We start from the raw sequence: 23594 nt of genomic DNA, 5'->3' as shown, positions 1-23594 counted from the left end.
GGGTAGAACAAGTCCATGTTTTTCTTCCTCTCCCTTTCTCTCTTTCTCTCTCGCCTCCTTCTTCCCTTACTCCTTCCTCTCTAAAATCAATAAATAAAATTTTAAAAGCAGAAAAAAACATTTCTGTCATTTCCAAAAGTTATCTTCTTTAGTAATTCCCATGTCTGGCTGCCGGCAACCATTGATTGCTTGCTGTTTTCTGTCACTATTCCTTCTAGAATATCATATAAATGGAGTCATGTTAAACATCTTTTGTGTCTTGCTTATTTATTTAGCTCAGCGTATTTTTGAGATTCACTTACATTGTGTTTACCAAGTAGATCATTCTTTTTTTATTCCCAAGAAGCATTCCATTGTATGACTATACTACCATTTATTTCCTATTTACCTGTTGACTGACTGAATCCTGTCCAATGAGGTTTTTTTGGATGCTGGAAATTGTGAATTAGATGTTACTTAGTCTTTGTTGTTGTTGTTACTGCTTTATTGAGAAATAGACGACATGCACAATTGTACATATTTAAAATGTACGGTTTTCTAAATTTCAACATGTATATATATACCCATGAAGCCACAATCAAGATAACAATCTACTCCAAAAAATTCTTCCTGTCTTCCCTCCCTTTGAGGTGTATTTGATATTAGTTTCAGGTGTACAGCATGACTCAATACTTATTAATGACTTACTTTAGAATTGGAAATTTATACCATTGCTTATTTCCCTCTTCGCCTCAACTACCAATCAATCTGTTCTTTGTATCTATGAGCTTATAGTTTGTTGTTTTCTTGCTTGCTTTTTAAAAGTCCACACATAAGTGATATCTTATGGTATTTGTCTTTCTCTGACTTATTTCACTTAGCATAATGCTGTCAAGGTCCATCTATGTTGTCACAGATGGCAAGGTTTGATTCTTTTTTTATGGCTGAATTCCTGCCCCTTTTTAATTTTATCCTATCCCTCATTTTCTCTCTTCTGTCCTAATTTTTTTCTCTCAATTATTTTTATTTCTTTTTTTCCAAGACAGAGGAGGAGAGTTAGACTCCTGCATGCTTCGTGACTGGGATCCACCCAGCAGCCCCCTTCTGGGACCAATGGTCTGCCCATCCTGGGCCATGCTTGCTAAGGAGCTATTTTTAGTGCCTGAGGCTGAGGCTCAAAGGAACCTTCCTCAGTGCCCAGGGCCATCTTGCTCAACCATTTGAGCCATGGCTGCAGGAGAGTGAGAGAGAGAAGGGGGAGGGGTGGAGAAGTAGATGATCACTTCTCCTTTGTGCCCTGACTGGAAATCAAACCCGAGACTTCTACACATCAGTCTGACATTCTGCCATTGAGCCAACCAGCCAGGACCCTTTCTCACTTCTTATCTTCATTACCAGATAGCCATTGATGTATTTTCTGTTATTGTAGATTAATTTGCATTTTCTGTTGGTGATGTGTTCTCTCAGCTTTTATTTATTTATTTATTTATTTATTTTTTAACAGAGAGAGAGAGAGAGAGAGAGAGAGGGATAGAGAAGTACAGTCAGACAGGAACAGAGAGAGGTGAGAAGCATCAATCATCAGTTTTTTGTGGTGACACCTCAGTTGTTCATTGATTGCTCTCTCATATGTGCCTTGACCATGGGCCTTCAGCAGACCGAGTAACCCCTTGCTGGAGCCAGCGACCTTGGGTCCAAGCTGGTGAGCTTTTTTGTTCAAACCAGATGAGCCCGCGCTCAAGCTGGCAACCTCGGGGTCTCAAACCCGGGTCCTTCTGCATCCCAGTCCAACGCTCTGTCCACTGTGCCACTGCCTGGTCAGGTCTCTCAGCTTTTTTATGCCTGGAAAATTCGTTGATTTTTATTTCAAAAGATATTTTTACCTGGTAAAGAATTTACTTCAAGACTTCCTTACCCATTCAGTTCTTGAATAATGTTTAACTGCTTGCTATCTGGCTACCTTTCTCAATCCCATTAGCTTTCAGACCTCATTCCAGCTCTGTGACCTGCCTTTGGGCCTTTGCACTGTTTTCTGCCTGGAATCCTCTTCTAGATATCAGCATTGAAATGATATTACTTTATCATTTTCAGGTCTTGGTTTAAATGTTTCTCAATGAGGGCTTCCCTGACAATTTTAAAATTGCTACTTGACACCTGTACCCTCAAGGTCCTTATCCCTTTACCTTATTCTATTCTTTTTATTGCTACATTTGCTAAGTTTTTTCCCCCTTTGTCTTAATCCTTTTCTAAACCTTTGTATGGTAAAATGAAACACACACACAAAAAAACCAAATCTTGAATCTTGAGGCTTTTTTACTTTGGCTAACAGGAATGTAAACTACTTTTAATCCCTGGTGAGTACACGGATTCTTCCTGCTGCTTTTTCTATTGGCTTTTCCTGGCCTTAATTTTTTTACACTCTTCAGTATTCAGCAAAGGCTCTACTGATGATCTTTACCCTGGGTATGCTAGCAGCTGCTCTTAAGTTTTACACTGTATGTCTCCTCAACTCAAGGTAGACTGTTGAGCTCTGTCTGGTCTCCCTCCATTATTTGCTTTTGGAAATTGCCTTCAGTTGGTAAACTGAAATCAGAAAAGTCACCTGATTTGTTTCTCTTCTGTTACTGTTCACTGTCCTTTGCTGTAGTTTTCTGAAAACCATTGTTTAATATATCAGGTCTACTGGAAAGTTCTGTCCTTTTCTATCACAACAAGTTTCGACACGTAAGCACATGTTTATTTGGCACATGTGTGCCTCTATTTTTATCACCTAATGTATACATACTGACATAGCAAATTAACTAAAACAAAGTTGATTCACGTTAGTCTTATGTGTGAAGCGATAGTGTACCCATGGCTGCTGATAAAGTTTATTTACGCCACTGTAATTTTTACGAATTTCAACAAGTAAGAAATGCTACAGAAGCATGTAGAAATTTATTGAAAGTGTTTGGTGAAGGTACAGTTTCTGATAGGACATGCAGAAAGAAGATGGTTCGAAAAATTCGAAACAGGTGATTTCGACCTTTCTGATAAGCCACGTTCTGGGCACCCATCTTTGATTGATGACGATGTTGTTAAGACCATGTTGGAGCAAGATCCTTTTCTGACAACATCGGAGATCACAGAAAGGCTTAATTCAGCTCAGCAAACCATTTTGGACCATATTCGGAAGATAGGATTGGTGTGGAAATATTCAGGATGGGTGCCACATGAATTAAGTCAGAAGAATTTGGATGATCGAGTCATCATATGCACATCTCTGCTTGCTCAGAACAAAATCGAGCCCTCTTGAACTGGATGATAACTGGGGATGAAAAGTGGATTACCTACGAAAACATCGTAAGGAAAAGGGACATATTGTGAACCCGGAAAACCTAGCCCTTCCACCTCTAAACCAAATTTGACTCTGAATAAGACAATGTTGTGTATATGGTGGGACATTCGAGGACCAATACATTTTGAGCCTTTAACCGAACGAAAAGCTCAATTCGGAGAAGTATTGTCAGCAACTGGGTAATTTAAAGAAAGTAGTCCAATAAAAAAGGCCGGCGATGTTCAATAGGAAGAACATCATACTGCATCATGATAATGCCAGGCCACATGCTGCTTTGGGGACTCGTCAAGAAATTGCAGAACTAGGCTGGGAAATTCTGTCACATCCACCATATTCTCCGGACTTAGCACCCTCCGACTATCATTTGTTTTTATCCTTACAAAATTTTTTGAAGGGCAAAAAATTCAAAAATGAAGAAGATATCAAACAAGCACTGGTTCAGTTTTTTGCATCAAAAGATAAAACATTTTTCAAAAATGGGATATACAAATTGCCCTCACGCTGGCAAGAAATCAATAATAATGGCAATTATATTATTTAATAAAGTTTATTGACGGTAAGAAAAATTTGTATTTTGTTTTATTCCAAAAATGGACCATATGTTTTATCTAGATTTTAGTTGCTTAAGGCAGGGATGTAAAGCTGTTCCCTGTTGTTCCATAAAGTCTTAAAGTGCAAGGTCTTCCATTTTTAAAAAGTTTTTCATATATTTTTTAATTATTTTACAGGAACAGAAGAAGAAAGAAAAATTAGAGCGGAAAAAGGAATCTTGCAAAGTTACTACGGTAATATCTAGTAAGCTAGAGTATATTGCATATGTTACCTTAAATATTGAAGAAATTCTTTTGTATTCTTTTAACTATTGATCATATATATACTTTTGTACCCTTTTTTCTGGTAATTTGTCTTTGTTACAAATTGCATAGGAACATGTAAAACAGCATTTTAGATATGGAAGGAGAGCTCTAAAAAGTATGACCTCTTCAGTTTGTTATTCTTTGGACTATATTTCATATATGAAAAATATGCAAATGTTTTATACTGCTAGGTATTTTATAAGTGGCTAGTACTTTTGAAGCCCTTAATGATTACTTTTTTTCTTTTTGTCAATCAAGTTTATTTTCGTTTCTTTTCCTTTTTCTAAAAATTTTATTTAGAAAATTAAATTTAATGGGGTGACAATGATCAATAAGAGTACATAGGTTTCAGGTAAATGTTTCTATAGCATCTGAACTGTTGATTTTGTTATGTTTAGCCTCGTTATGTCAACATATAGCCATAACAGTAATCTAAATTTGTAGGTGCAAAGCTTCAACAGTAGGCCAAAATTGGAGCAGATAATCATTTCTTAATAACATTTCAGGTGATAGAGTACTCATTTAGGGATAAACTGAATTTTAGATGTGATCGTTTTAAAAGATATGTTTAACATGGGGCTGTTTAATGCCATAATGATGGGAACTATATAAAGAACAGTTGTGCTATTGAAAAGGTGAATAATAGCCTGACCAGGCAGTGGTGCCATGGACAGGCGTCAGACAGATGTGGAGGACGCAGGTTTGAGTGCGCCCGAGGTTGCCAGCTTGAGTGCAGGCTCACCAGCTTGAGCCCAAGGTCGCTGACTCAGCTGTAGTCCCCGGTCAAGGCACATATGAGAAATCAATCAATGAACAACTAAGGAACCGCAACGAAGAATTGATGTTTCTCATCTCTCTCCCTTTCTGTCTGTCTGTCCCTATCTATCCCTCTCTCTGACTCTCTGTCTCTGCCACACAAGAAAAAGAAAAGCTAAATAATAAAGGTAACATTTATTGAATACTTCCTATGTGTCAGGTAGTCTTTTCTTAATTCTCAAAACAGCTATTGGATAGAGGTACTGTGATTTTCCCTGTAAAGTTGGTGGTTATGGCTATGCAGATTCACATTAAATTTGTGCAGATGGTAGGGAAGCTGGAGCCAGAGGATGGTGGGCAATTCCATTTATTAGTATTGCTATGGCAGATGAACAAGGAGGCAAATGGTGTCTCTCTCTCTTTCTTTCTCTCTCTCAAAAGCAAAATAGGTGAGGGGATGGGGGAGGGGACCCCTTCTCTGGCAAACAATAACAAACAGTGGCCCTTCCCAAAGGCAGCAGCCCAACTGCAATTTACAATCTGCAGCCCTGAGGGCAGGCACCTGCAGCCTTACCTAGATTATACACAGAGTTAAAGTATAGTCTGTCCTCATTTGAAAATTAGCATACTAAAATATATCTGTTACCCCAAAATGAATACTTCTGTTTTTAAGCACATTCATGTGCATGTGCAGAAGAACCAAAAATCTGGATCTGCCAACGTACACATTACCGTTGAAGTCAAAGTAGTGGTGTGTCTTATTTAAGTTGTCATACTGTAAACAAGTGTCTTTTTCATGATCTATTTTAATGCTTTGATTTTTGTTGATTTTGCTATTTAAAATGGCCATAAGCCACATTCTGCTGAAGTGCTTTCTGGTTCTTTTAATACAAGGAGGCTGTGTTGTGTCTAATGGGAAAATACATATGTTTGAAAAGATTCCTTCACAAGTGAGTTACCCTGCTGATGGCCCTGAATTCAGTGTTAATCAACATATATGTTAAAGGGGGTAAAATAGCAACACAAAAAAACCAGGGTTGTGTATTTTACCAGTTGATGAAAATATTATTAGAGACTTAACTGGACAAAGTAAAGGATGAATTAAATAAACTTGTATTTGGTTTAGTCTTCACCAGTTCATTATTTCCAGTGACTTTATAGACTATAAAGAGTGAAAATTGATTGTTATTTGATGAAAGTCACATATCTAATAAATAATAATACCAGGCCTGGCCTCTGGTGGTGCGGTGGATAGACCATTCACCTGGAACGCCGAGGTCACCAGATGGCATCTCTGGGCTTGCCTGATCAAGGCACATACACAAGCAACAATGAAAGCAATGAAGAACTAGAGTGAAGCAACTATGAGTTGATATATCTTGCTCCCCCCCTCAAGTCAATAAATAAAATCTTTAAAATTAATAATAATGCCATGATTCATGTAAGACCCAACACTGAGCTATACTAAATTGCTTTGATTAGGATATTTTAGAATGCCAATAGGCAAAATAGGGTGTATTTAAGTTACATTATTTGATTTTAGTGTGGTTTGTGGTGATGGTATATATACATAGTTGATAATATTGCAACAAATGTACCTTTTCAAAACTGACTTAAGGTGACTCAGTTGTTTATTTCAGGGACTTTGGTTATTTGAGAAATATGCTTTTTAATTTTACTCTTTTAACCATTCTAATCTTCAGCCTGTTTATATAATTCATCCTTCACTTTGTCCAGTTAAGTTTTTATGCCAGGGGTTTTTGTTTTTTTTTTTATTTTTCTCCCTGACTTTGTTTTAAAGGCACAAACCATTAATTCTGCCTACTCTCTCCTATTCTCTTTTGGTAATTTCATTTTTAATTCTTTAATTTTAATTTTTTATTTTTTGTGACAGAGGCAGAGAGAGACAGATAGGGACAGACAGGAAGGGGAGAGAGATGAGAAGCATCAATTCTTTGTTGTGTGGGACCTTAGTTGTTTGTTCATTGCTTGCTTTCTCATATGTGCCTCGACAGTGGGGCTACAGCAGACCGAATAACCCCTTGCTCGAGCCAGTGACCTTGGGTCCAAGCTGGTGAGCCTTGCTCAAACCATATGAACCCGCGCTCAAGCTGGGGACTGCAGGATTTCAACCTGGGTCTTCCACATCCCAGTCCGACGCTCTATCCACTGCACCACTGCCTGGTCAGGCTAATTCTTTAATTTTTTATACCATTTAATTTGTTTTATATCTTTGTCATTTTCATTTCTTACTTCTGTTGTCTACTTACTGATCTTTTCCAACTCTTGGTTTTAAACTGTGTTTGAACATCTCTTCTTCTCCCTTCTCACTTTTTTTTTTCAGTCAGTATTTTTTATTTCTACTTTCAGTTTTTTTACTGAAATTTTACTGAAAAGGAGTATTCCTTGTATACCGTACCAGTTGAATATCTTCATAAAAATACAGAAGATATAACGTGGTAATTTCAAAAATAAAAATGTTTTCTATGTTTAATGTAGAAAATTTCTCACCTGACCTCTGGTGGCACAGTGGGTAAAGAAAGCATCAACCTGGAATGCTGAGGCTGCCAGTTCAAAACAGCTGGGCTTGCCCTGGCCGGTTGGCTCAGCGGTAGAGCGTCGGCCTAGCGAGCGGAGGACCCGGGTTCGATTCCCGGCCAGGGCACATAGGAGAAGCGCCCATTTGCTTCTCCACCCCTCCATCGCGCTTTCCTCTCTGTCTCTCAATTCCCCTCCTGCAGCCAAGGCTCCATTGGAGCAAAGATGGCCCGGGCGCTGGGGATGGCTCTGTGGCCTCTGCCTCAGGTGCTAGAGTGGCTCTGGTTGCAATATGGCAACGCCCAGGATGGGCAGAGCATCGCCCCCTGGTGGGCAGAGCTTCGCCCCATGGTGGGCGTGCCGGGTGGATCCCGGTTGGGCGCATGCGGGAGTCTGTCTGACTGTCTCTCCCTGTTTCCAGCTTCAGAAAAATGAAAAAACAAAAAAAAAAAACAGCTGGGCTTGCCCGGTCAAGGCATATATGGGAGTTGATGCTTCCTCCTCTCCCCCCCTTCTCTCTTTCTTTCTCTTTTCTAAAATGAATACATAAACTCTTATAAAAAGAAAATTTCTGTTGTAAAACAACAAGAGGAAAGTAGAGTCTTTGGGGAAAAGTAGAGGGCTATGGTTATAAATAAGTAACAGTAGGGAAGTACAGAAAAATGTTACATGAAATGTGATAGTGAAAATTTGTGGAGGTGGTTCAACTGCAAGGAACATTTCTTTATCAGTTTCTTTTAATATGCAGTCCTTAGAAAACTAATATTCTAAATCCTTGTTCTTTAGGGTAAAAGTTCCATTGATGCAAGTGAGGAGAATCCAGGTAAATTTTCTTGTTCTAGTTTTGAAGAATATGTGTTTATATTTTTGCATTAGTTGCTATCAAAAAGAATGAAATTTTTTTTTATAGTTGTGAGAAAGAAAAGAGGAAGAGAAGATGAATCATACAATATTTCAGAGGTCATGTCAAAAGAGGTAAAAATAAAGGGGGAAGGGCACATAAGATGCGATGCTGAGTAAAACCTTACTGTAAGCTATACATTTTATTAAAGTTGTAAGGATTGTGTTTGTTTACTACATAGTTGGCTTGTGAGCCTGTTAAGTGTTTGAGGGAAGAAGATGATATCTTTCTCAAATCTTAACAACTTTGTTCTTATTACTTGTTGAAGACCTTTAGGGAACTAAAACCACATACTCATTTCTAAAACCAGATACTTTTTAAAATTTTCTTACTTGTTACCTCATAATAGAAATTAAAGAGCATCTTCAATTATGACAAACCTTAAGTGTTGCTTAAGCATTAATGCATCACATTGTTACATTTAAAATATTCTTATTTTATTACCTACAAAATTTTTCCTTTAGTAGAAATTGAAAAATTCAAACATTTTAGATCTTCATGATGTATAAATTTTAAAATTCTTTTCTTTAGGGATATTTCTCCTCACCTCTCCCCGCTCACACAGTCTGCAGTTAGAAAACACTATTATGAGATTTATTGAAGTTTAGCCCATCACATAGTTGTTAATTTAGTCTTTCCAATGTTTGTGACATATCTGCTATAAGGCAAACTTTGTTGTAAGTGGATAAGATCAACCCATAGAGAAAGATAAAGACTGCCGTTGCCTAGTCACCAGGTGACACTCGGGTATTACCTGTCTTAACATCTAGTGGGAATTTCAGTATCAGAATACTTATTTCTGTATGTTTATTTCTCTTTGCCTTTTGCTCAGCATTGTAAATTCTGATGTCTATCCACAGACAACTAAAGTTGGCTGGAGTTTGAATTGTAATACTTTTGGGAATCCTTATAACAGGAGTAGCCACAACTTGATTTTAGAGTAGAGTTGGGAAGAGTTTTCTCTCAAGGACCAGATAGTAAAAGTTTTTGGCTTTAAGTAGTCTGTGGGTAAATACTCAACCCTGAATTTGGGCATTGTAGCCCCAAAACAGGTATAGTAGATTAGATATACTGTAAACAAATGAGCCTGGCTTTCTTCTAATTAAACTTTATAAAAACTTTATAAAAATAGACCTGTGGTGGCGCAGTGGATAAAGCATGGACCTGAAACTCAGGGGTTGCTGGTTTGTCTGGTCAAGGCACGTATGGGAGTTGATGCTTCCTGCTCCTCCCCCCACTTCTCTTTCCTCTCTTTTTCCTCTCTAAAATAAATAAAATCTTTTTAAGAAAAAGAAAAAAACAACTTCATTTATAAAAATGGGTCGCCAGCCCATAGAATAGTTTGCCAACCTCTATACTAGAGAATTTTTGGCCTTGTGTAAATTTGCGCCTAGCCTAGTCTATAAAGACTTTTTTTTTTTTTTTTTTTTAAGGAGAATTCAGGTGTAAATAGCCCAGTTTTATGTTGCTAACTAATTAAAAGTTTTATAAGACAACTATAGGCTTGATTTTGCCTGAGGTCTTCAGATTTGACTCTTATTTTAATTAACTTGAGAGCCTTATCCCTATTTACTGGCATAAAATCAGAACTGTAAATATCTGTAGAATACATGAATGAACCATATACATTGTTATTTTATCTGTTTTCTCAATTTCCTAGGAAATTTTGTCTGTGGCTAAAAAAAATAAAAAGACTAAGGTAAGAGATTTAAAATAGATTTTAAATTTAGAATTTATATTTGCTTCCCTGACAATTACCCTTTTTATTTTAATCACTAGTATACTTTCTTCTCTCACCACTTAATCTATTTCATAGCCTTATGGAAAGTACCCATTCACTTTTTTATAAGAGTTTTTATGAACTCACTATATCCTTGTTTTCACATACTTAAAAAATCTTGTAGAGGTCACCAACCAGTAAAATCTATTAATGGTCATAAGTTGGTACTGAGGGTCACAAACAGATAAATTTCTATCTTTGAGTATGATATATTGAATTTTTAAACTTTACTTTGCCATTCTACAATGAAAATAATTATTTAGAAGTAAATGTTTCTTTGTTGCTTAAAAGGAAATTTTTTCTCTTTCACAAAAAGACATTATTAATTTTATTTGCTGTGGGTAGAGGAAATTATTTAATTAATTCATTAAATTCCTGAGGTAGCACTTATAGGTTCAGAAGTGATTGTTTCCCTAATGTCTTTGCATTTTGTGGGGGAAGTGGGGAAGTAAGGTAACTATCTAAGGGTTTTATTCAACAGAAGGTTTATTTCTACATACCTAATGATTATAGCACTGGGTACATTTTGATTTAGCAGTGACATATTTTAGGTAGAAGGTACTAGCATTATAGATCAAACTTCTAATTAAACTTTTTTCTTTATAGGATGAAAGCTCTTCTAATCTCTGTGTAGAAGATCTTCAGAAAAACAAGGACTCGAATAGTATAATTAAAGATAGGTTGTCGCAAACGGTTAGGCAGAATACTAAATTCTTCTTTGACCCTGTTCGGAAATACAATGGACAGCCTGTACCCTTTCAGCAACCAAAACACTTTACAGGAGGTGTGATGCGTTGGTACCAAGTAGAAGGCATGGAATGGCTTAGGGTAATGGATTCTCAATTTTAATAAGTTGATGCGTTTCTTTTTTTCTATTTGTGTGTGTGTGTGTGTGTGTGTGTGTGTGTGTGTGTGTGTGTGTGTGTGTGTGGTGGTTTTCTTTTTCTTCCTTGAAGTGAGAATCAAGTAGGTAGAGAGACACCCACATGAGCCCTATGGGGATCCACCCCGCATGCCCACCAGGGGGCGATGGTCTGCCCATCTGGGGCTTTGCTCCTTTGCAACCAGAGCCATTCTAGTGCCTGAGGTGGAGGCCACAGAGCCATCCTCAGAACCTGGGCCAACTTTACTCCATTTGAGCCTTGGCTGTAGAAGGGGAAGAGAGAGTGAAAGAAAAGAGAGGGGGAGGGTGGAGAAGCAGATGGTTGCTTCTCCTGTGTGCCCTGACCTAGAATCAAACCTGGGACATCCGGCCTGACCTGTGGTGGCGCAGTGGGATAAGGCGTCGACCTGGAACACTGAGGTTGCTGGTTTGAAACCCTGGGCTTGCCTGGTCAAGACACATATGGGAGTTGATGCTTCCTGCTCCTCCCCCTTCTCTCTCTCTCTCTCTCTCTCTCTCTCTCTCTCTCTCTCACACACACACACACACACACACACACACACTCCTCTCTAAAAATCAATAAATAAAATATTTAAAAAAACCTGGGACATCCACATGCCGGCCGATGCTCTACTGCTGAGCCAACCGGCCAGGCCTCGATTCATTTCTATGTAAACTAATTTTTTTTTTTTTTTTTTTGTATTTTTCTGAAGCTGGAAATGGGGAGAGACAGTCAGACAGACTCCCGCATGCGCCCGACCGGGATCCAACCGGCACGCCCACCAGGGGGCGATGCTCTGCCCCTCCGGGGCGTCGCTCTGCCGCGACCAGAGCCACTCTAGAACCTGGGGCAGAGGCCAAGGAGCCATCCCCAGCGCCCGGGCCATCTTTGCTCCAATGGAGCCTTGGCTGCGGGAGGGGAAGAGAGAGACAGAGAGGAAGGAGGGGGGGTGGAGAAGCAAATGGGCGCTTCTCCTGTGTGCCCTGGCCGGGAATCGAACCCGGGTCCCCCGCACACCAGGCCGACGCTCTACCGCTGAGCCAACCGGCCAGGGCCTCTATGTAAACTATTAATGTGATGTAAAAACTTGAATTGTTTGTTCCTTCTATTATATGTAAAACATTTATGTGAAAGTACTCATATTCTGATTTATTTACCCAGATAGATTTTTAAAAGTGAAAGTTATCTGGAAGGCTGCCAACACTTGCATCTTTGATAGCTGGCTTCCTACAGTGTGAACAATGTCAGTCCTTTGAATTAAAAAAGTAAACAGTTACTAATTCAGTGGTTACTTATATCAGAAATAATTCAAATAAAATGTGTATTATTTTGTCCAGATGCTTTGGGAAAATGGAATTAATGGCATTTTAGCAGATGAAATGGGATTGGGAAAGACGGTTCAGTGCATTGCTACAATTGCATTGATGATTCAGAGAGGGGTACCTGGACCTTTTCTTGTCTGTGGCCCGTTGTCTACACTTCCTAACTGGATGGCTGAATTCCAAAGATTTACACCAGAAGTAAGACATGTTCCTTTGTTAAGTATATATCATTTCAAATCTTTATATTGTTTATCAATTATAGATCTCATTGTAATTTTATTGGTTTCTGTGAAAACACTGCATCTTATTTGATATACCTTTCAATCTCATTAATACCTACTTTAAGTTTATAAAGAAGAATGGGTATTAGTAACCTTAGACAGGTTGCCAAAGATATCTCTGGATGGTTTTTCAGTATATTGAGTAATTTGGTTCACCTGAGACAGACCTAGGTAGAATTTGTTCTTTAATTATCTTTATTCTTATTATGATGTTTTTCTTTCATATGTATCTGTTTCTTAGTCACATCCTTTTGCCTAATGAGAATCATTTCAAAAATAGCTTTGCCATCTACCTTGCCTTACACTGTATTTGTTCTTACAGCTTTTCAATTCTCCATAGTAGTTCAACAATTTGTTAGAATTGATTGAGTTCTTTTATGACAGAAAAATAGAGCCAAGATCGTTATTTCTCTGAAATGATTGTTATATTTCCACATTTTTATACTTATATTTTGTTCTAAATTTTTGTCATAAACCTATATAAAATCTTAGATTCCTACTATGTTGTACCATGGAACCCGCCAGGAACGTCGAAAATTGGTAAGGCATATTCACAAACGGAAAGGAACACTACAGATTCATCCTGTGGTAATCACTTCATTTGAAATAGCCATGAGAGACCGAAATGCGTTACAGGTATAGTCTTTTTTAAAAATTTATTGTTGATATGAGATAGTAGAGAGTGAAGCATGGAGTTTTTCCACTTAGTTGTTCCATTTACTTGTGCACTCACTGATTGCTTCTCATGCATGCCTTGACCAGGGATCAAACCCACAGCCTTGGTGCACTAGGACAAGACTATCCACTGAAGCACCCAGCCAGGGCCAGAATGAATGGTCTTCATTGGATTCTTTGTAATCCATAAATCACAATTTTATAACATTTTCTCATTGTCCATTACCATTTCTTTATAGTTTTTTGTCTGATGGAAGTAACAGATTATATTATACTCCTTATCTTAGAAACTGAAGGTTTATTTGAACAGAAAGATTGAGATGAAGGTTGTAGTCTCTAAAAAGAAATTGGGCCTGACCTGTGGTGGTGCAGTTGATGAAGCATCAAACTGGAATGCTGAGGTCACTGGTTCGAAACCCTGAGCTTGCTTGGTCAAGCAAGGCACATATGGGAGTTGATGCCTCCTGCTCCTTCCCCCATTCTCTCTCTCTAAAAAGGAATAAATAAATTTTAAAAATCTAAAAAAATTAAAGCCTCTGGCACTTTAATCTGTTATGGATGTCTCTGACATGTGGTTTAATTTTAATCAAATAAGGATAAGCTGTATGAAGACAACTATTTTTAGACTTAATGGATCTATAGCATAACATTTGCATCTCGTTTTTCTTTTTGCTGTAGCTACTTATTAGTGCCCAAGAAACAACAAATGGAAATTTGACCATCTCTCATTGCCTATTCAATTTGTATATGTTGTATTGCTTTTTTTTATTTTTTAACTTTGCCACCTATTTTACATAAAGCTTTTTACTGCTTTATTTTTGCTTTCTCCACTTATGTGCCTATGGAACTTTGGAGTGTTAATTGCAGTTATGTTAAGGTTTTCACAGTAAAAATAGTATATACTGCTTGCAGAAAAAGCAGAATACAAAGACTTAAAAGCACTTGTAATTCTGAGAATTGTTTCTGCTTTATTAAATAACATGTTAACATATAGGTATAATTTAAATGGAGTAGTATGCCATTCATTCTTTTTTTAAACTTGTATTTTAAAGTAAATAGTATATCAAGACCATTCTATTTTGTTCTCCCTACCCATCCCTTATTGAAATAGGTAAACTTTCTTGGCAGTTCTATTTGTCAGTGGCTAGAATTTTAAAAATTTCTCTTTCACTGAGCTTATATTTCTAATTTTAAGAGTTAATGGTTGATGGCATTGGGGGTGCAGAGCTCCTAGTTCACTAATTTATTTTCTAATTCTTTGTCATTTCCATTTTTTTTATTCTTGCCTTTTTAAAGGATGTTTTATATTTTATTTGGGTTTTTAAGGTAGATGGCTTTTGTTAAGGTATTATCTGGCTTGCCATATTACTAGAAAAAGAATTCTGGAGTTATTTTTATTAAAGCATTAATGTTATAAAACACCTATTGTTGTGTTTTGCTATGAATGTATAAAGTAAAATACAAAAAGATGCCCCATTTCATACTCTTCCCCCAATTTGCCAATCCTGTTATCTAATGATATGTCTACTTGCCAGTTAGGTTTGTATTTCTCAGAAATATTGCTATTTCTGTATTTTTACCCAATAAGATAGATGAACTTTAAGTTTACCTGGTCAAGATTAAAGAGAAAACATTAAAAATGAGAAGTTTAAAACAATTGCCACAAATGGATGGCTTTCTGCAAGGACAAATTAAAATTGACACCAGAAGAAAGGAAACCTAAATAAACCATAACAAAACTTTTAACAACATCAGCATTTTACAGTGTCAATCTCAGGCGTAGGCCTGAAAATGAAAATTCTGAAGTTTGATTTTTCAGAGTATGTAGAACCGATAAAAGCATTCAATTCCTTTTTAGTTGTCTAATATAACATTAATCAAAATTTGACAATGTTGCCTGACCAGGTGAAGGCGCAGTGGATAGAGCGTCGGACTGGGATGCAGAGGATCCAGGTTCAAGACCCCGAGGTCGCCAGCTTGAGTGTGGGCTCATCTGGTTTGAGCAAAAAGCTCACCAGCTTGGACTCAAGGTCGCTGGCTCAAGCAAGGGGTTACTCGGTCTGCTGAAGGCCCACGGTCAAGGCACATATGAGAAAGCAATCAATGAACAACTAAGGTCTCACAACGAAAAACTGATGATTAATGCTTCTCATCTTTGTTCCTGTCTGTCTGTCCCTGTCTATCCCTTTATCTGACTCTCTCTCTGTCTCTGAAAAAAAAAAAAATGACATTGTTTTAGAATGGGAAACTGCAGACTTTGACAAAAGAATGTTTGTGGGAAAAACTTAAATACATAGTAGCAAGTAGACTTTATTATTTTTCTTATTGATTTTACAGGGAAGGGGGATGGAGCAAGAATTATCAATTCATAGTTGTTTTACTTTAGTTGTTTATTGATTGCTTGTTGTATATGTCTTGACCAGGCAAGCCCAGGGGTTCAAACCAGCGACCTCAGCATTCCAGGTCAATGCCTTATCCAGTGCACCGCAACAGGCCAGACATAGACTTTAATTATTAGTTCACGGCCAGGCCAAGTAAGGTCTGTTTCAGGAACACAAGAATACAATAGTTTAGAAAAATTATCTTTAGTAAATCAAAGGAAAACATGATCATTTCAATAGATATAGAAACGCCACTTGATAAACTTGAACATCTTTGATAGAGAGGTTTTATTTTTAGGGAAAATTGTGAGGCACCTTTTAAAATTTTTTCTTTAAATTCCTTTTCCAGCATTGCTATTGGAAATACTTAATAGTAGATGAAGGACACAGGATTAAGAACGTGAAGTGCCGTCTAATCAGGGAGTTAAAACGATTCAACGCTGATAACAAACTTCTTTTGACTGGGACTCCCTTGCAGAACAATTTATCAGAACTCTGGTCATTGCTAAACTATTTGTTGCCAGATGTATTTGATGACTTGAAAAGGTAGGTAAGCCAATTATTTCAACTCTTTCTGTGTTTCTCGGACCTCAAAATCTATGTTAGTTAAAATTAATTTCTTTGTGAATTAAGATAATGGCTTTTGTGCAAGTTTTTTGTGGTATATATTGTATATTTTACTCTTATTTATTTATTTATTTAAGTTAGAGGAGGGGAAATAGTGAGACAGACTCCTGCATGTACCCTGACTAGGATCCACACAGCAACCTCTGTCTGGGGCTTATGCTTTTTTTTGACAAGAGACAAAGAGAGAGTCAGAGAGAGGGACAGATAGGGAGAGACAGGAAGGGCGAGAGATGAGAAGCGTCAATTCTTCATTGTGGCACGTTAGTTCACTGATTGCTTTCTCATATGTGCCTTGAACCTGGAGCTACAGCAGAGCAAGTGATCGCCTGTTCAAGCCAGCGACCTTTGGACTCAAGATAGATGAGTCAGTGCTCAAGACGGCAACTTTGGGGTTTCAAACCTGGGTTCTCTGTGTCCCAGTCCGATGCTTTATCTGCCACAGCCTGGTCAGGCTGGGGCTTACTCGTGAATCAGCCAAGCTATCCTCAGTGCCCTGGGCCAACATCTGAATCACTTGCGCCACTGGCTGCAAAAGAAGAAAAGGAAGACAAGGGATAAAAGGAAAGGAGAAAGGCAGATGGTCACTTCTCTTCTATGCCCTTACTGGACATTGAACCCGGGATGTCCATATGTGTGACCTATGTTCTATCCCACAGCTAACCGGCCAGGGCTGCAGTCTGCCTTTTTTTTGTTTTTTTGTTTTTGTTTTTGTTTTTTTACATAGGCAGAGATAGACAGGGACAGACAGACAGGAACAGAGAGATGAGAAGCATCAATCATTTTTCGTTGCGCGTTGCAACTTCTTAGTTGTTCATTGACTGCTTTTCTCATATGTTCCTTGACCGCGGGCCTTCAGCAGATCAAGTAACCCCTTGCTGGAGCCAGCGACCTTGGGTCCAAGCTGGTGAGCTTTTTGCTCAAGCCAGATGAGCCCGCGCTCAAGCTGGTGACCTCGGGGTCTCGAACCTGGGTCCTTCTGCATTCCAATCCGACGCTCTATCCACTGCGCCACCACCTGGTCAGGCAAGTCTGCCTTTTTTAAAGAGAAAAAAATATATATGTACATTAATGTGTATAACTGCTGTGCAAAGTGTGTAAATATTTAAAACAAGGGAAAGTCTCCTTTAAGAAAATATCTGGCCTGACCAGACATTGGCACAGTGGGTAGAGCATCAGACTGGGACACAGCTGACCCAGGTTTGAGACCCTGAGGTGTCTGTTTGAGCCTTGGGCTCATCTGGCTTGAGCCCAGAGGTCGCTGGCTTGAGCAAAGGGTCACTCACTCTGCTGTAGCCCCCAGGTAAAGGCACATGAGAAAGCAATTAGTGAACAACTAAGGAGCCGCGAAGAAGAATTGATGCTTCTCATCTCCCTTTCTGTCTGTCTGTCCCTATCTGTCCCACTCTCTGACTCTCTCTCTGTCTCTGTGGAAAAAGAAATTATCTGGCCCTGGCTGGTTTGCTCAGTGGGTTAAGTCATTTGGTAACAACAAGGTTGCGGATTGATCTTCGGTTAAGGCACAAACTGGACCAAACAAAAAAATGTATGACTGAATGGAACAACGTGCTTCCCTTCCTGCTTCCCTCTCCTCACCCTATCTCTATAAAAATCAATAAAAATTAAGCCTTTGCTGGATAGCTCTCTGTCTGTTGGATCTTTGTCGTGAAGCACAGAGGTTGTCAGGTTCAATTCTCCGGGCAGGGTACATACAGGAACAGCTTAATGTTTCTGTCTCTCTCTCTCTCCCTGCTTCTGTCCCCCCAAAAAAGAAAGAAAAAGAATGCCTTGGCCCATGGCAGAGTGGATAGACTGTCATCCAGCGAGTGCTGGCTTCACCCCCAGTATCACTGATTCAAGCCCTGGTCAGGGCGTACAAGAGAAGCAATCTGACACAACTAAGTTAAACAGTGAATTGATGCTTCTCTGTCCCTCCCTCTCAAAAAGAGAGAGACAATATCTGCATTTTAATATTCACATTGATATAAAATTAAAAATGTAAAATATGTTAATATAATTGATTTATGTGATAGCTTAATTTGTCATCATTTCTCTTACAGTTTTGAATCTTGGTTTGATATCACTAGTCTTTCTGAAACTGCTGAAGATATTATTGCTAAAGAAAGAGAACAGAACGTATTGCATATGCTGCACCAGGTTTTAACTTTTTTTCTTATTTTGTTTACTGTTGACTCAGAATTAGAAAAGATCAGCCTTTGAACTCTTTGTAGTAGATTTTGGAAAATGAGGGTCCTCCCAAATTTAACAAATTCTCATACCCTCAGAGGTTACATGGCTTAACAGCAGAACTCAAGTGCTGTTTTTGAAATTTTTCCCTTTTCATGTATATTCATTTGACCCCTATTGGTTATTGATAGGTTTCTAAGCCAGAAAAACAAATTGAATGATTTTTATGCATTGTTTGTCATGATCCATAATTACTGTTTCCTTTAATCTCTACCCATCTAAAGTATCTTCAAATAACCATAATTTTCAAAGGTCTCCTAGTTATTTGCAGAGGTGGGACTGAGAAGCTTCTTAATTGTGTTTTGACAGTTTTATTCAAAATCCTCACAATTTTTTTAAAGTTTATACATATTATAACAATATGAAGCACTATAGAAATGGGAAGTAAAAGTAATATCCCAGGTCATACTCACCCTCCCAAATCTTTTCCCTTTTTTACTGGATAATTTCCTTTAAGTATATTTGTTTCTGGATCTAAAGATTTTTTTTAAATGAAACAAGACCTATTGGTAATGTTTTCTCCATTCTCTTGTAAAGTCTCTCTTCCTGGCTTTGTAGTGCTGGGGTATTTTTTAAGGACCTAAGCAGTTTAATAATGTTTAATTATCTGTTACTTCCATGTTGTTTTATAAATGTGGAAATCACTTGTCATCACATGGCTAATGAAAGAATTATTTGAAACCAGAAGTTTTAGAATTTTTAGGAGGTTTTCATTTCCACATCTCTGGGAAGACAGGAGTGGTTGATTTACTGGTTTTCTGTTCATCCAAAACCTCACTTTAATAGCTATGGACTATAACTTTTACCCTAAGATATACAAATAACACTTTATTTTAGCTTTTTAAAAATATTCAGGGGATTAAGAAAATTAATAAATTTTGAAATGTTATGAATAAATGCTGAGTTTGTCATGTGGTGATCTAGTCTGGGAAAATTTCAAGGAGACATTTAGTTGCTCTTTCTGAGACTTGGTTTTATTGTAGGAAGAAACGAGAAGGGGGTAGTAAAGAAGGGGAAAGGTGACCTGTGGGTAGAGTATTCCGTAATACATACGAATATACAATATTCACGTTCTTTCATATTTAAATTTTAGATTCTAACACCTTTCTTACTAAGAAGACTGAAATCTGATGTTACTCTTGAAGTTCCTCCTAAGCGAGAAGTTGTCGTTTATGCACCACTTTCAAAGAAACAAGAGATCTTTTATACAGCCATTGTGAACCGTACAATTGCAAACATGTTTGGATCCAGTGAGGTAGTGTGTGACTTTGAAATGTATTATAATAGTTGGCATAGAAAGTTTCATGGTTGATTTCAGTCTTGAGGCTTATCACCTGTTTTCAAAACTAAATGGGGGGCGAAAGACAACAAGGATGAATTTCTAAGTGGGATAAAAGGTATAAGGACAGTAATGCTGTGTATAGTCCTAAAATTTTTATTTTATTTTATTTTATTGTATTTTTTCTGAAGCTGGAAACGGGGAGGCAGTCAGACAGACTCCCGCATGCACCCGACCGGGATCCACCCGGCACGCCCACCAGGGGCATCACTCTGTTGCGACCAAAGCCACTCTAGCGCCTGAGGCAGAGGCCATGGAGCCATCCCCAGCGCCCAGACCATCTCGGGAGGGGAAGAGAGAGACAGAGAGGAAGGAGAGGGGGAGGGGTGGAGAAGCAGATGGGCACTTCTCCTGTGTGCCCTGGCCGGGAATCGAACCCAGGACTCCCGCACGCCAGGCCGACGCTCTGCCACTGAGCCAGGGCCTGTGGTCCTAAAATTTAAAGGATGGCTCATGCATTAATTACTTTATAGTCATCTGGGATACTAATTAAGAATTATGATTTGGCCTGGCCTGTGGTGGTGCAGTGGATAAAGTATTGACTTGGAAAGCTCAGGTTGCGGATTCAAAACCCTGGGATTGCCTGGTCAAGGCACATAATGGGAGTTGACGTTTTTTTTCTTTAACCCCCTTCTCTTTTTCTCTCTCTGTTCCCTCTAAAATGAATAATTAAAATCATAAAAAAAATATATAAGGAAAAAAGAATTATAATGTGGCTTGACCAGGCGGTGGCACAGTGAATAGAGCATCAGCCTGGGATGCTTAGGACCCAGCTTCAAAACACTCAGGCCTTGGGCTTAAGCAAGGGGTCACTGGCTCGGTTTCAGCCCTCCATGAAGACAAATATGAGAAAGCAGTCAATGAACAACTAAAGTGTCACAACAAGTTGATGCTTCTCGTCTCTCTCCCTTCCTGTCTGTCCCCATTTTCTGTTGTCCTAAATAAAAATATAATATGATTTGAACAAGCACACAGTGTACTAAGGACTTACAAAGTAGACCAATGCCAAAACCACAATGCCTGTACAGGATGTTATTGACAGCCAAAAAATTTCATAGTATGTTGTTTGAAAGAAATACTTTAGCCTGACCAGGTGGTGGTGCAGTGGATAGAGCATTGGACTAAGATATGGAGGATCAAGGTTCGAAACCCAGAAGTTGCCAGCTTGAGCCCAGGGTCACTGGCTTGAGCACGGGGTCACTTGGTCTGCTGTAGCCCCCTGGTCAGGGCACATGAGAAAGCAATTAATGAACAACTAAGGTGCCGCAATGAAGAATTGATGCTTCTCATCTCTCCCTTTCTGTCTGTCTCTCTGTCCCTCTTTCTGCCTCTGTCTGTTACACACAAAAAGTACTTTAGTAACTTACCATATTAGATGGAAGTGGAATGTGATTGTCTTATAATTGAATATTAAATATTTAAATTTTACATAAATATCTAGTTCTTTGAGTAGATGTAGATGACTATTTTTTTCTCAAAATATATTGACACGTTTCTCTTGTACAACTGTTTAACCCTGTTCTCCATTTTAATTATAATTAAAGGTAGAGCCTGGTTTTTTATCTAGTAGAAACTTATAGTATATGTTTTCTATTGTGAGGAATTACATTGCAGTACTTTACCAATCCAAAGAAATACTCTGTAATTTAGTTATGTGGAGGCTTATTTCAGCTGTAAGCTATTAAATCCCTTTATATAAGTTCAAAACAGTTTTATCTGTTCTTAATTTTTCCACTAAGATATGCTGGCATTTACTGTAGTTCTCAGGTATTGTAATCAGTGTTAAAATAGTTAAATTAAAAAAAAAAAAAAAAAGAAGTTAAATTTCAGCCCTGGCCAGTTGGCTAAGTGGTCGAGTGTCGGCCTGGCATGCAGGAGTCCCAGGTTCGATTCCCGGCCAGGGCACACAGGAGAAGCACCCATCTGCTTCTCCACCCCTCCCCCTCTCCTTCCTCTCTGTCTCTCCTCCTCTAGCAGCCAAGGCTCCATTGGAGCAAAGTTGGCCCCGGGACACTGGGGATGGCTCTATGGCCTCTATCTCAGGCGCTAGAATGGCCCTGGTTGCAACAGAGCAACGCCCCCTGGTGGGCATGCCGGTGGATCCCAGTCGGGTACATGCAGGAGTCTGACTGCCTTCCTGTTTCCAACTTCAGGTGGGGGGGGGGGGGAGTTAAATTTCATATGACATTTCCATTTGGCTACAGTTTATAGATCCTTGTCATTGTTCCTCTGGAAATTACTAAACTTGATGAAAGACAAAATGTTTTCTTTTTATTCTAAAACACTTTATACATAGAAATATTATACCCCAGTTTATATATATTTAGACTTTAAGGTCATGGTTTTTTAAACAGACATTTTTAAAATTTGTTCTCTTTTAGAAAGAAACAGTTCAGCTAAGTCCCACCGGACGACCAAAACGGCGAACTAGGAAATTAATAAATTACAGTGAAGTGGATGATTCCCCTAATGAATTGGAAAAATTGATCAGTCAGATGCAGCCAGAGGTGGACCGAGACAGGTGTGAGTTTAAAAATAAAGTATTCCTTAAATTCATATATTTCCTATTTCTTGTATTCATAGATTATGTTTTTCTAGAGCTATTTTGGAAGTGAATATTCCTGTAGAATCTGAAGTGAATCTAAAGCTGCAAAATATAATGATGCTACTTCGTAAATGCTGTAATCATCCGTATTTGATTGAGTACCCTATAGACCCAGGCACACAAGAATTTAAGGTAAATATCATTTAATAATGCACTGTTTGGATGCTGTGCCTTTTTTATGTCAGGGGAGAGGTATCACTTTCCATATTGGAAAAATGGTAAATACAGTTTTTCAGTAACAGTTGCTATCTGCTCTTTTTTCACTTGCTGTCTATTCTAGAGTCACCTTTAGTCGTCCGCCTTTTCAATATCGCTTTTAGTTGGCATTCAGCTTGTCAAAACCAGTCTGGCTGCTCATCTTCATCTCAATAAAGATTCCTAGAAGAAAACCAAAATGTTGATCTGAGTTGTGGACTTTCAGATGAAATGAAATTGCTTTCTTGGGCTCTTGATGAAAAAATAGCATAATATTAAAAGGAATCAGTTCTAAGTAATCCTCAACACCCCTGTTTCACAGCAGTGTACACTGGGATCTCTCATCCCTGGAAATCCTGGTATTTTGGGCACGTGTATCTGTTTAGGGGTTAATGTCCTATGGTCTGTAGACCATTTAGCAGCACCCGAGCCTCTAGCCACTCGTTGCCAACAGTATCTCCCTTCCTCAGCTGTGAAAACCTAAAATGCCACCAGACACTGGCAAGTAACCTGGGAATAGTGGTCAAAATTGACCATATTTGAGAACCACTACTAAGATAATTTGACAAAATAATTCACATTTGCCAGACGGTGAATAATTTCTTAATCTTCATTACCAGGTTGTTTATAAGCTCTAATGTTCTCTTACATTTCTACTGAGAGTTCTAGCAGTGATTTGAATACATATTTTCTTGAAAATTATACTTGGTTATAAAAAATAGACCTGCCTGACCAGGCGGTGGCGCAGTGGATGGAGCGTCAGACTGGAATGCGGAGGACCCAGGTTTTTGAGACCCTGAGGTCGCCAGCTTGAGCATTGGCTCGTCTGGTTTGAGCAGGGCTTACCAGCTTGGACCCAGGGTTGCTCGGTCTGCTGTAGCCCCATGGTCGGG

The 23594-nt window shown here is 38.5% G+C and overlaps 1 protein-coding gene across 1 annotated transcript in view; it reads left to right on the top strand.

The window, feature by feature from the left end:
• Positions 1–23594, top strand: part of HELLS (helicase, lymphoid specific) — a 45077-nt gene that overhangs the window by 7574 nt on the left and 13909 nt on the right. The window contains exons 4-15 of the mRNA XM_066355362.1: positions 4045–4101; positions 8254–8290; positions 8378–8442; positions 10029–10067; positions 10755–10976; positions 12370–12552; positions 13128–13271; positions 16041–16237; positions 18376–18472; positions 19656–19817; positions 22283–22422; positions 22500–22638. Coding sequence (XP_066211459.1) covers positions 4045–4101; positions 8254–8290; positions 8378–8442; positions 10029–10067; positions 10755–10976; positions 12370–12552; positions 13128–13271; positions 16041–16237; positions 18376–18472; positions 19656–19817; positions 22283–22422; positions 22500–22638 — 1482 coding nt within the window. The remainder of the gene's footprint in view (positions 1–4044; positions 4102–8253; positions 8291–8377; positions 8443–10028; positions 10068–10754; positions 10977–12369; positions 12553–13127; positions 13272–16040; positions 16238–18375; positions 18473–19655; positions 19818–22282; positions 22423–22499; positions 22639–23594) is intronic.

The sequence above is a fragment of the Saccopteryx leptura genome, chromosome 13 (genome assembly GCF_036850995.1).
Source record: "Saccopteryx leptura isolate mSacLep1 chromosome 13, mSacLep1_pri_phased_curated, whole genome shotgun sequence".
Classification (NCBI taxonomy): Eukaryota; Metazoa; Chordata; class Mammalia; order Chiroptera; family Emballonuridae; genus Saccopteryx; species Saccopteryx leptura.
This window is presented reverse-complemented; position numbering and strand designations above follow the sequence as displayed.